The sequence below is a fragment of the Nuphar pumila genome, chromosome 15 (assembly GCF_984573655.1).
Source record: "Nuphar pumila chromosome 15, dmNupPumi1.hap1.1, whole genome shotgun sequence".
In the NCBI taxonomy this organism is placed as follows: domain Eukaryota; kingdom Viridiplantae; phylum Streptophyta; class Magnoliopsida; order Nymphaeales; family Nymphaeaceae; genus Nuphar; species Nuphar pumila.
Genome location: NC_143263.1, coordinates 22,250,782 through 22,265,300, shown reverse-complemented (window position 1 = coordinate 22,265,300; position 14,519 = coordinate 22,250,782). Strand labels below are relative to the sequence as shown.

At 40.2% G+C, this 14,519-nt stretch overlaps 1 protein-coding gene across 2 annotated transcripts in view; it reads left to right on the top strand.

Annotated features, from left to right (window-relative positions):
- The window catches only part of LOC149814774 (uncharacterized), a 56,608-nt gene that overhangs the window by 19,193 nt on the left and 22,896 nt on the right, over positions 1-14,519 (top strand). For both annotated transcript variants that reach the window (XM_089988654.1, XM_089988653.1), the window contains exons 3-5: positions 9,116-9,260; positions 9,391-9,663; positions 9,743-9,836. In XM_089988654.1, the coding sequence (XP_089844780.1) occupies positions 9,116-9,260; positions 9,391-9,663; positions 9,743-9,836 (512 nt within the window). The remainder of the gene's footprint in view (positions 1-9,115; positions 9,261-9,390; positions 9,664-9,742; positions 9,837-14,519) is intronic.

Sequence of the window (14,519 nt, the reverse complement as noted above, 5' to 3'; positions counted from 1 at the left end):
ATTTGGCTTATTACATTTGGATATACTTAGAACATCTTTAGAGACACGATCGAACTTAGGTTTCAGGACACTGGAGGCTGGATCTTCATTGAAAATATACATGTTTCCACGCTGCTCTCCTTTAGCGAACATCTGCTTCGTTTGAAGATGCTTGACAAAGATAGAAGTAGGAGTAAATTCCATAGATGAATTGGTAGAATCAACAAGTTTAGAAACAAAAACAATGTTTTTCTTTATACTTGGTGCATGGACAACATCAGATAAAAGGATGGATGAAGACTCAGACAAAGGAATGAGGACATTGCCTACGTTTGAAATAGGGTGGTGAGTCCCATCTCCGGTTATAATATTAGATTTACCAAAATATGGGGTCAAAGTAGAGAACTTACCTGCATTTTCAGTGACATGAGCCACTGCTCCAGAGTCTACATACCAAACTCCATCGTCATTCTGCTTCAAATTCAAGTTGGCCATTGCAGACAAAAGAAGATCCTTAGCATCATCACTGACTCAGAAAGTACCTGCAGTTCCTGGTATGGTAACATTTTTATGATTTTGAATTTTGTTACGATTTTGTGGGTTAAACCAGCAGTTAGCCTTGATATGACCACGTTTGTTACACAAATAGTATATGGGAACACTCTTTGAAGAACCGACAATAAAATTTGGCGTAGGTAGTGCAAAACCCACGTAAAAAAAAAAAATCGGACCCGGGTCGGGTCGGGACCCGACCCAGGCCCGCCCTCGTTTGGGTTTTAAAAAAACCCGACGCAGGGTGAGGGTTTTAAAACAAAACCCTCCCCTGTGCGTCGCGCCCTGCCCTGCCCACGCTGCTCCACCCCCTCGGTAGGATAGGGAAACCCTTTTAGGGTTTCCTCGAAGATCGCCCTCCCCCGAAGTCTTTAAGAGAAGGGCAGGAGGGGAGGGGAGGGGAGGCACACCTCCCTTCTCTCCTCCTCCTCCCGACGCTGCTGCCTCTCTCCAATCGCCGCCACCGACGACCTCGCAAGGGAGACGACATCGACGACGGCGCCCCCCCTTCCAGGTACGCCCTCTATCTCCTCAGTCTTCTCGCAAGCCCCGCCGTCTCCTCTCGTCCCTCCCTTTCGTCTCCCATTCTTTTGGTTTTCTCCAGCAACCCTCATCAGAATTCCGGTGAGCTACCCCTGACACCGCCTATTCCTCTCGCTGCCTCTTCGTATCCTGGCCGTCGCTTGCAAACACAGTCGCCGCTGGCGACCTCCGCAAGCCCCAATCATCGCAGTCATGGTCGTTCGACCATCGTTGCCTCGACATCGGCGACCTCGAGTCCGCTCAACTCCCCCGCTTTGACATCCTTGTCGGCACCTCCTCTTCGGCAGCCCCAGGTAAGCCCTCCCACCTCTTCTTCTACCTTCCCCTCTCCCGACAGCCGCAGGCAGGGGCCAAAGGCCCCTGCGTCTCTCTCTCTGCTTACCTTTCGGCAGGGGCCATCGGCCCCTGCCCCTCTTCTTTTAAAACCCAGCAGGGGCCGATGGCCCCTGCCATTTTTTTCCAAGCTCGACAGGGGCCTTTGGCCCCTGCCCCCTCCTCTTTTAAAGACCAGCAGGGGCCGATGGCCCCTGCCTTTTTTTTTCTCCATGAACGACAAGGGCCATTGGCCCCTGCCTCCTCTTTTGAAAGCCGCAGAGGGCCTTTGGCCCCTGCGCTCCCTCTCTCTGCTCATTTTTCCAGTAGGGGCCATCGGCCCTTGCCCTTCCTTTAAAGCCAGCAGGAGCCTTCGGCTCCTGCCTCCTGGTGTGAGTTTTGGAAAAGGTTTTTTTTTTAAATGATATTTTTAATCAAAATCAGTGAAAGCCAGACACCAAAAATATAAAAACCGGCTCGCACAAGTGGTGGAGTCCGGGTCGATTTCAGGGAACGGGATATACCCGTATTTAAACACACAACTATGCTACTCTTTATTGCCAAAATAAAAAGAATTAATTAAATAATTAACTAACTAAGGGAGTACGGCCCTACGCAGAGGGCTTAAACAAAATAAATAAATGGTTTTATTACAAACCCAATTAATAAAATAAAATAAAACCCTAATCTAAAAAGAAAAGAAAAGGCTTCAGTGCTTCGTGTCTTCTTGTACCTTCTTGAGGTAATGTATGTTTTCTTGAACTTTTGCTTTTCTGAGGGCTCCCTGAGGGGTCTTTCTGAGGGTCCCTTGAGAGGACCTTTTAGAGACCTCAGAGGGCTCTTTTAGGGCACGAAAAGGGCTCTACCGCACGTTCCAACGCTTCCCTGCAAAACACAAACCAAAAGCAGTACAAAGAAAACTAACAAGAATTTACTGATTAATGCCTAAAATATTCAACAAAAACAAGAATGAAATTAACTAAACTAAACATAAACTAAACTATGAACAAGCTAATATAACCACCTACATTAAAAAACAAAATAGCAAAACAGATTTAACTAACTAGAATTCAAGAATCAATGTAACAAACTAATGCCTAATACAAGAAATCAAGAAACTAACTAATAAATGATAGAATATCAAAAACTGCTGAAACTCAATAAAACACATTACATAACTATGATGTCTAATGAACTAAATAAAGGGCTTAAGCAAAAAGCAAGAATCAACTAATGATTAAACAAACTATTAAAATAAACCACCAAAACAACTAACGTCTAATGTAGAAGACTACTTAAAAAAAAAGAAAACTTAATAAACTAAAACTAAAACAACCAAAATAAATGTTGAATACAATAACAGGCCAACTAATAAAGAAATAACCAAAGCAACAGACGTTGATTCAGAAAAGTTAACATGTTGTATGCACAAGATTAAACTGACTAACAAAAAAAAAAACGATTAATAAAACCAACTGAAAATTCTGTGCTGGAAACGACTAACATGCTGAACAAAAACCAGAATCGGCTGATAAAAACTATGCACTCAACTACCTAACTGACATTAACACTAACCTAAATAAATTAATCTAACACTGTAGCCAAACGCAATGGAAATCACCCACCTGTGCAAAAGAAATTCAAATGAAATAGCAAACCAAAACTGGCTATTCTAATTCACTACAAAATTAGAAAAAGTAAATTCTAATAAATAAAAAGTTAAACAACTAACCTAATCAAACAATGATTGACATAATAAAACAAAAGAACAAAAAAGACTTTCACGCAGTTGGTAATGTATTGCTGGCTCAAGAGAGAGACCAACGTCTCACGCTGATTGATGTTAGATAAAAATTAATATTGAACTTGTTGACAGCGTGAAACGCTGTTCATGGATTTTGAAGTGCGACCAGATGAGTGCAGCCTGCACGGTCTGCGTTCTCCAGCACAGCGGACCTGCAGGTTGTGCTGAACTAAACCACGATTCCCTGTTTGCGTGACTAAAAAAAACTATACACAATAATGCAACTAAACAGTGAGAACACAACCATGTTTAAAGTAACTATTACTAAAGAAAAATTTATGCTCTCTAGAAGATGAGACGAGCATCAAACGTAGCCAATCTAATTTCTACCATGCCAAGATGAACGAATAAAAAAACATACCAGATCATGCTATATGTAGAGAATAGGTAAAAAAAAATCAAGTACGAAGCATGCAATGATCCTAAGATGGGGAGAAAAGAATGACTTACTAAGATCGGCTGGATGGGTTGAGGAAAGAGGGTGGTTGATCCAGCTACATCCACACGGTCCCGACAAAAAAGAAGAGGCTGCCGACGAAAAAGGGGTTCGAGGCTTGATGAAACGAAGGGGGAAAAAGAAGAAGGTGAGAAGAAGAGAAATCGACAATAGAGGGAGAGAGCAAGGGAGAGAGAGAAGAGAGAGGCAAGATGGAGGGGGTGTGAGGGCTGCTGGAAAAACATCTTCTCCAACCCTATTAACCTTATTTATAATCCCTAATTAGGTTAAAACAAGTTTTTTCAAAAAGAGCAAAGATTTTCGCTAATTTCCCAAACAAGGTCTCTTCTGAAAAACATGTTTTTCTAAAAATCCAAACTTACTAAACTAACTAAAATTTAGCTAATACAAGCCTAAACTAATTGAACTATAATTAAGAAAATCTAAATCTAATAAAAATACTAAAACGGTAGGAAAAGCTTTAAAAAACTCGATTTTCTGATAAAATTCAATTCAATGCGGTTTCTCAAAACTAACGATAAAAATGGATTTTTAAAGCGATTTTAACATAGATCATGCATAAATAACGATTAATAAAATGCAAATATTATGCATGATCACCTCCCTTTTCAGAATCCCAGTAGGGGCCGATGGCCCCTGCCCCTCTCTTAGTCGTCTGGCAGGGGCCGATGGCCCCTGCCCTTCTTTAAATATCCGGCAGGGGCCATTGCCCCTGCACCTGTTTCCTTTGGCAGCATGGGTCATTGGACCCTACCCCATTCTGTTTCAGGTCAGCAGGGATTGTTGATCCCTGCCTTGTTTTGCAGAGAAGCCGAGACCCCAGTCCTTTGTTGCCGTTTTCCCTATTCATTTAAATGCATACTAATAACGTACCTTTACAGCTTACGCAACAGGCCCCGTTCGTGCTCCGCGGCTCGACCCTCGTATTATCCTCACGCGTAGGCGTACGCAGCTACACAACATTCTGAGGTAGGGTAAAGTCGCACAAGGGGCAATTGATGAACCTAATTAAGTTGAAATAATTAAGATGTCCATGCTAGATGTACTTATATTTATATTGCTTCTGCATTGAATATTTTCTTGTCTGCATATTTATGAGTCGAGGTATGATTTTACTCTTTGAGTATTAATTTGCGTATTTGCTTATGTGGTTTCGTACTTTTTGCAATACTTATGCCCTTAATTGATTGCATATATACTTGCCTGTACGTTCCTATGGGTCGATGTACAATTTCATTCTTCGATCATTATTTTGCATAGTTGCTTATGAGTTGAGGTGTGGTTTCGTATTTCTTGAAATACATATGCCCTTGTTTGCTTGCATACATTTTCGCCTGCACGTTTCCTTTGAGTGAGGCACGACTTCGTGTCTCGTGTATTACTTATGACCTTATGTGTTTGCCTATCTAAGTGGTCAAGGTATGGTTTTGGTACCTCGTGTGTTACTTATGTGCTTTTCGCTCGATGTGCGACATTGCAAGTCGAGAGTTGCTTGTTGTCATGTTATAATCTGCATATGCTCACACTTATGGTAAATATGTACTTACATCAATGTAGTCTTGTGCCTAACCGGATTTCAGTTGTTTTCAAAACACTAGAAGTTGCGCTTGTGCGCTATAGTTCTTTTAAAGAGGGTTTCCTTCTGTAAACCCAGTGCTCTTCAAATTGCACAGCTTTTGCAAAGTTAAGTTTTAAGTCCTACCAGATTGCGAAGTCACATTTGGGCCCTCCCAGGTCCACACACTTGGGAGAATTATTTTATAACCCCGATTCGAGTTGCGACCCAATTCGAATAACCCCGATTGGGGGCATGAGCCTATGAATGAGTGGGGTTCTGTTGAAGGACCCATTCTTCATTTATCAATCTAGTGTCGCATGTCGTGCGAATCGTGTCGATACTAAGATAAATTTTGGATGCAAGATTGATAGTGATGTGCCTTGTGTGAATGACTTAATGTGGTATTATGGCTTTTAAGGATGAATCGTGGCAAATGAGCACTCCTATATTCTTTTGATCGTTATGAAGTTGTGTGTTGGGTGTTCCTTTTGAGAAACCTATGCACCCCTTTTTTTTGGTATATCGTACTTTTAGTCATGCACGACGTGTTAAGTACTTTGTTGATCGGACGAGAGATCCGAGACGACCTCGTATCATGAAATATGCAAAATTTTGCTGAAATGAATTCAAGACTTATCTTGCCAAATTGTGTTGTGTTACTTCTTTTATAGATAATATCTGTTGGGGTTTCTTTGGTGAAATCATATCCCTTTCATCGTAGTCGTACTTTTGACAAGTACATCCGTACTTTTTGACAAGTACGTCTTCTTACGTTGCAATGATTGGATGAGTAGGTTGTGACAACCTTGATGAGTGCAAATAACAAAATGTTGAGATCACCTAAATAAGTGATGTTTTCCGCCTTCACTAGCAAGATAGTCGAGTTGGGTCGAAAGACCAGAGTATGTAGAATGAGTCTTCGGTTAACTACCCCTGATGTACTTATTCGAACCGCTGACTCCTGTCAGGAGAGAGGACGGGAAGGTACAAAAACTTCGATGGACAAGCCATTAACGGCAGTTACGAGCAAAAGACTCGACTTCCCCAGTCATCGGAGTTAGGGGAATGAGACTACCATAATTATCCTAGGTGGTAGCTCTTCATGTTCGGGATGCATCCATTGTCTATGCTGCTTTGGGGATTTCTCTCTTGGTCACTGACCGTCCCCTTAGGTGCGGACTCAGTCAGCTATCCGGGTTATCTTAAAATACATAGCATAATAAACCCCCGGATCAGTCTAGGCTGTTTCTAGAGTCGTGCCTTGTGCGTACCCACTTGGCCAGTTAATATTGAAACATAATTTAAATCCGATCACACAATTTGTTGAGTTATGCACGTATGAAAGCTATAACATGCAACGAGTTTCAATACTTATGGAATTGTGTGTGTGGTTGATGTAGCATCATATTTTGCTAGTTAAATTGCTTATGCAGTGTTTTGTTTATAATAATTAGCCTACTTGTGTTAGTGAAATGCTTGTAATAGTTTTAGCATTTTGATCATGATAGTTGCTCCATGAATCTGTTGAAATTAAATTGCTATATAATTGCCTGTCTACTTGACATATTAAATTATTTTGCTTAACTATGTTCTATATCGTCCTGTATGTGCACCTACCAATTTTTAGTAAAACTGACCCATTTTATGGGTAGGTGAAGTATAGGTGATACACTCTGCGATGACACGATGAGATCAAGATAGAGCTCTTTCCCTGACGTTTCGCTCCTAAGGACATGTTGGTAAATTTGGTATGAAGTGTATTTCAAAAATTCTCTTTAAACCTTGAGTTACTAAAACTGTTTTAGTAAACTTCTTTTTGGTTTCAACAAATATAATGAGTTGCAAAATCCCATGAACAAATTCTCAATTATTGAAATTGCATTTCAAAACCATTTGATTTCAATAGTTGTGCGGGATTCGACAAAGGAAAATTTACGCTGTAATGCGCTCAAGGTCCATTGACTTGTGGTTTTAAAAATATCATTTTCCGCTGAAGTACTATTTAAACTCTGATAATCGTATGATTTCAAAGCTTTCTAAACTATTCTAAAAGTTACAAGTCCTGGATTTTTGGGGCGTTACAGGTAGCAACCCACGTCTACCCTGGATTTGTGCTCCTCTACCTCTGCCACAACATCCTCTATAGGAAAGATCTCCTCGTGTGCAATCAACTGTCATGCCTGTGGCAAAAACATCATGCGTAGTATCAGACATGCTTTTCAAAGACATTTCGTACTGAAGTAGTTTAGCACGTAAATCCTCAAAACTGGGCAATGTAGGTAAACACAATAAAGAAGTGACAAAAACATGATACTTTGACCCCAGGGCACTCAACTACTGCTGCACTTTTTCTTTATCTGATACTGGATATCTGACAATTGCTAATTGATCTGTGATGCTTTTAACTTGATTTAAAAATTCAATAATAGTCATTGACCCCTTTTTCAAAAGCTGGAATTTACGCTTGAGAAATAACACCTTAGCTTCTGATATCTGAGAGTAAGTTTGAGCTAGAGTCTCCCACAGTGTTTTAGCTGTGCAATCATCAGGAATATAAACTAATTTTTCTTGAGACAATGTGGAAGTGATATATGCGACAAGAGCCTGATCGCGCTTCATCCAGACAACAAATGTAGGGTTACGAACAACGTTTGCCATTCCTTCTCCCTCTTTTGTTTCTTGTATAATAAACTCTGAAGGCACTGAAACTGAGCCATCCAAGTGACCTATAAGATCTTGACTTCGAATGAAGGGAGTGATCTGCCTTTTCTAAGTCAGATAGTTATTAGAATTTAATTTTTCAGAGACAAGCTGCCCCAGAAAGTTGGAAGAAAGACCAGAGTTGGCATAAGTATCTATTGACAAACCTTGGAGACTCATATTGAGGGATTAAGAGGAATCAAGAATAAGAACAATAGCTTTGAAGAGAAATCTGAAATCAAAACAGCAAAGCAAATTTGATGTGACTGATTTCAGATTGAGTATAGGACCAGAATGAAGGAGAAAGCATGAAATAACCAACATGACACAGTCGGCAGGTGAAGGAGAACAGCAGATTTTAGAAGATGAGATGCAGATTTGAAAGAAAACAGGATAGCCGGACGCTAATATTAGAAATATATGAAGATGAAGACAGACGCAGGGACGCAAAAGTGTTTTAGGGTTTAAGAGGAAAGATAGAGAAAGATACAACAGATCTGTTGGAGATACACAGCAGATCTGAATGCGATTCAGATCTGCGATAAGAGTATTGGATTTTTAGGAAACGTGAGGTAGAGGAAGAAGAAAAGAGCGGCAAACCTTTGGGGAACGAAGATAGAAGGAGAAGAAGAAGGCGACAGGAGGCAGATCGACACCCGTTGACGAGAAGGAAAAGACGACTTTTCAAGCCCAGAAATTCTGCTGCTCTGATACCATATTAAATCTGTTGGTAAGCTGAAACATTCCGTAGAAAATGAGAAAATATGAGGAAGAAGAGAGAAATTATCTGGGAATCAACAGCCTCATTAGGTTCCTTATGGGCTGCGGTAAACCTTGATTAGATTAAATAGGGTTACAACTTTTTTACACGGACAAAAATGCCCTGTATTAGAAATACATATTACATTATAAAACACATGAATGGATATGGATATGGATCTAATAAAGGATCCATATTCATTCATATTCTAATATGTACGACTCAGAATTTTGAAAAAAAACACCAAAAATCCAATAAAACGTCCATTGGGGAGGTTTGGGAGAGTTTTCCATTGTGGAGGTTTTCATTTCCCTATATATATATATCTGTGTGTGTATCCTTGCAGTTATACTCATAGGCTGTACTCACTAAATATTTTTTTTCAAGCAGCAATTCTCCTTTGGCGCAACTTATTTTCATTAATGCATGCTAAATTGCTGATTTGGTTAGGTTATGGGGTTATCTCTCTGAAAAAGCGAAACAATCAAGGATATCTGTTGGCACCTCAAACCTCAGGAAGGAATCTGCTAAAGATGGAGATGACCATGCAACGGAAATTGTGGATGATCAAAACAACCAGTTCCATCTTCCACTGGTGAGGGAATGTGATATGTTGTGATCAGTATTTTTATCTTAATTTCTGGAAATAATATTATCATATATATTTTTTTAAGCGTGAAAGAAAATCTATTTACCTTTTAAAAGTCTTGTGTATTTCTTGCCAGTCGGAGGGTTGCCATATATGTAAGCCTAAGAGTGTATCCTTGACACTTTTGGCCTCAAATACAATACCAGAGGCCTGTGCTAAGTGCACTTTGTCAGACACACATGTCAAGAAGATATGGAAATGTCAATGCAAAAGTGGAACTGTTGAGCAGTCATTGACTGAGAAGTCTTGTCATGAAGATGCTACACATGAATCAGCCATAGTCAGATGCTATCCAATTAATTCAGAATGTGGTGAAAAGTGTATTCAATGTGAGGGCCAGAGTAGGAAGGTTGGTACACTCGGCTTTCTGTTTTAGCTTTCCATTTTTGTTCTTAATGGATTGTTTTAACATTGGCCATTGTTAGCAGATAACAAGTGGTTCATATGTTGCATCGTATCGCCAACACCTACAAGCGTCAAAGAACAATCTAGTTCTGAGTAATGCTCAATTACATATTACTGGTAAGAGTTTTGTCCCTTATGGCAACAGCAATTTACTTATGGAGGCAGGTTGCGTTAATCATGTGGCAGACACATGTATATGGGAAAGATATATGTGCATCAATCCAGTGATCAACCTGGGGCTGGCCAACCAACAAGCATCATCCTGCTTTTTGTGTGCATGTACAGTTGAACACACACACAAATATTCATGCACATACTGTAGAAGGAAAAAGAAAGAAAGGACAGCAATTTTGTATAACTACGGAAAGAATTAAAGTAAATCAATTTTGTATAACTCGTGAGTCAGTTCAGGCTTTTAGTTGATATGAACAGGGATGAATAATGTCTAACTGCTTCTTGCAGTTGTAATTGTGATCAAGTTGGATTAACTTCATCTCTTCCAGGTTGGGTCGGAAATCCCTGCTGCTTAACATGATTGTAGATGGATGCATCATATGTGTACACAATGTTTGTCAGCAAAAAGGTTTGAAAGGCTTGAGGCAGAGGTAAGGCATAAGCCTCCAGGTGGTCCAAGGCATAAATTTTGAAAAAAGTAACAAGAATTTAGTTAATCAATAATCATTAAACAAAATTTAGAACTGTACATAAAATTGCAACAAAATTAAGCTTAGTGCTTCTTAGAGTGTACTTGTAATTTTAAAGATGGCTTCCTGCTCAAAATCTTTTCCTTTTATATATTTACAACAACACTAGGCCTTCATCCCAAAACAATTGGGGTCGGCGATATGAACCAACAAAGAAAATCATTCTGGGTCTTCCACATGAATCCTTCTCCTCCAATCATTTCTATCCAATGCCATGTCCTCGGGTGAGGTTCAAAGCATTCATATCCTTTCCTATCATCTCCATCCAAGTCTTCCTAGGCCTACCCCGACCTCTTTTAACTAATATATTTTCCCATTTCTCCATCCTTCTAACTGGAGCATCATTAGGCCTTCGCCGAATATGTCCAAACTGTTAGTTTTGGATCATGGATCCGACCCACACCACATTCCAAGGATCCATCTTGGGATGCGTGGGCGGTGGCATGTTTGTAATTTGGTTTTACTTCTTGTGTAATGTCATACTATGTACAACACTTATAAATAATAAGAAAAAGAGGGAAACCCTATTGCCGCCGACCCCTCTCTTCTCTCTCTTCTCTCTTTACCTCATCTCTAACCCTTGCAGGTGGATATTTCTGACATGGTATAAGTGCACAGGCGCGGAAATCAATCATCTAGAAGGCCTCTAAAGACCAACACGTGCTGCTAAAGGACGTAGGTTTATTTCTGCCCCTTTTGCTTCTTTCCTCCTTTTTCTTAACCCTCTTTCACGTCATTCCAGTTTTTCTTTTTGGTACTTCTCATTCTCAATATTTCTGGTACGCACGTCTTAACATTCTGTTTCAGTCTGCCGAATTTTTGTTTTTCTCCCCAAAATATTTCTGATTCTTTCCCTTTTCTCTGTGTAATGTGTGTGCTGATATCATTTTCAGCACACAGCAGCATTGTTGTTCCTTTTTCTCTGTGTAACGTGTGTGCTGGTAGCATTTTCAGCACACAACAACATTGTTGTTTTCCTCTTTCTCTGAATAACGTGTGTGCTGATATTATTTTCAGCACACAGCATTGCTGTCTCCTCTTCAATACACTGTTAGAACAGTTTTGGCTTCTCATTCTTCATATAATCCATGGATTCCAAGTTAAACCTTAGTTTTCTTACTCACCTCATGACCCACAAGTTATCTCATGATAACTACTTACTTTGGAAACGTCAGATTGTGCCTTTTATTTGCAGTCATGGTCTTTATGGGCATCTAGATGGGCGATCACCCGCCCATATCATGCAAGAAATAACAGGTGAAGATGGGAAGGTGAGTAAACTTCGAACCACCAATCTTGCTTATGACATATGGGTACAACGGGATCAGACATTAGTTGCTTACATAACTTCCACACTTTCTGATCGTGTTTTACAAACAATTTCTGATGATCAATCTGTTGCCGAGTTGTGGAATGGACTAGCTCATTCCTTTTTTCAGGTTTCTGAATCTCGGGCTTTACAACTCAAGTGGCAATTCCAATCCATGCGAAAAGGAAACAAATCTATTACAAAGTTCATGGGGGATGTCAGGGTTATTACAGATCAGTTAGCTGCCATTGGAAGTCCTGTATCAGATAAGGACATGGTACAACAGGTATTAGGTAGCCTTGGACCTGAATATCGCATGTTTTGCACAACACTCCAGGTTGTCTCAGTTCTTCCATGTTTTGATGATCTTTAATCTAAGCTTTTGCAATATGAGGTTAGTTTAAATCAGGAACACGCGTCAGATGATACTCATCCTGTGATGATGGCACATACGCCTATTCAAACAGGAGCCTTATTTACTCCTCGTCCAAATGGAACAACTATAAACAAAGGAGGATTACTACCTACACCACCTGCAGGAGGCCTTGGCTCAGGCAGTGTACCACGAGGGGGACGTGTTCCTACTTGTTTTCTATGCAACAAGCGGGGACATGTTAAAGCAAATTGCTGGTACAATCCTCAGAACCGAAACAAAACAGGGAGGCCAGGGCAGAGGGCAACTCAGACGTTTGCACGCACTCCTCAGGGACAGGTTCTTCCACAGGACGTACAAAATATCCTTATGACTACTTTCAATCAGATGAACTTGCGTCAAAATGATGATGGCGTATGGTATATTGATTCAGGGGCAGCAACACATGTTACTTCTGATACAGGTAAATTTTCTCACTTGACTCCTTATACTGGAAATGGCACTATAGTCATAGGAGATGGATCTCACCACCCCATCTCTCACACTGGAAATGTCTCCCTTTCTTTGCCTGAATCTCAATTACCCTTGTCAAATGTCTTACTCACACCTGCTATTCAAAAGAATATTCTATTTGTGTCTAAATTAGTTGATGAAACAAATTCTTCCGTTGAATTTACTCCTTCTGTTTATCTTAAGGATCTTCACACCAAGAAGATGCTCGCTAAAGGTGAACGGCGCGGGAACATGTACGTCTTTGAAGAATCTCATGTGCCTTTGAAGACGTCGTCTTCCGTAGCCGTGGCTTCTTCAGCTCCTTCCTTTCCAACATTTTTGAGTCGATCCACAGATCATAGTTCTTCATCTAGAGTCTTGAAACTTAATAAGCCAGACTTATGGCATCTTCGTTTGGGTCATTGTAGTCAAGTTTTTCTTGACAAGTTGTCTGCTAAAGGTCTAATACCCGCAGTCAGTTTAGAGTCAAAATGTCCAAGTTGTCATTTATGCAAAAGTCATGTACTTCCTTTTCATAGTATCAATAAAAGAGCAATAAAGCCTTTTGAGATTATATGCTCAGATGTTTGGGGTCCTGCGCCCACTGCCTCTCTTTCTGGATCTCAATACTATATACTCTTTCTTGATTCTTACACTCGATTTAGTTGGATTTACTTCATGAAAAACAAACATGAAGTTTTCAAGTTATTCAAACAGTTTCATGCACTAGTCCAAAACCAATTCAATACCAATGTTGTATATTTTCAGTGTGATGGGGGGGGGGGGAGAATACATATCCCATGATTTTAGTGAATATTTGAAGGAGCATGACATTACACGTAACATTTCTTGCCCTCATACCCCTCAACAAAATGGAGTAGCTGAGAGAAAACACAGGCATATTGTTGAGACAACCTTGAGCATGATGCACACTGTGGGTATTCCCTTCTCTCATTCCCTTCTCTCTTTGGACCGAGGCTTTCCATACAGCTGTTTACGTTATCAACAGGTTGCCCATGACCATCCTTGAAGATAATTCTCCATACTTTGTTCTTTATAATTGTCATCCATTATATGAAGAACTACATCCTTTTGGTTGTGTATGTTATGTTCACATTGATCATTCATTGAGAAATAAGTTTCAAGACAGAGCTGTACAATGCAAGTTTCTTGGGTATGCAGATGAATATAAGGGATACAGGTGTTATGATCCTCATATAGGCAAAATTCGGGTATCTAGAAATGTTGTTTTTGATGATGAGAATTTTGACACTCTGGGTTCGTCTTCCACAGATACACAGGACAGTTATGATCCTTGGCTTAGTGACTCACTTTTATATGACTCGTTGCCTTATGAGGATTCATCTTTATTGTCAGACAATGAGCCCTATACTTTCGATGTGGAACCGCAGATGGAAGACATTCCTCCTACAACAACATCCTCACGTTTTTCTGGTCTTGTTTATTCTCGTAGAGCTCATCCAGTCAATGATGAGACTCCTCTACGACGTTCCACTCGGATTAGACATCCTATAGATCACTGGGTAAGTTATAACAATTTCTCTTTGGATTTTCAAACATTTTTAACTAGAGTGTCCAAAGAAACAGAACCTTCCTCCTTTCATGATGCTGTATATTCTCGTGCCTGGGTAGAGGCGATGAATGAGGAAATAGAAGCATTGCATGAATGCAATACATGAGAAATTGTACCAAGGCCAGATAACAAGAATGTTGTAGGGTCCAAATGGGTGTACAAGATCAAGCACAAACCGGATGGCAGTGTTGAGCGCTATAAAGCTCGTCTGGTCGCACGAGGTTTCACACAACAGTATGGGCAGGACTACGATGAAACGTTCAGCCCAGTAGTAAAATTGGGCACCGTCAGGATTATCATTGCATTGGCATTACAACATGGATGGTCA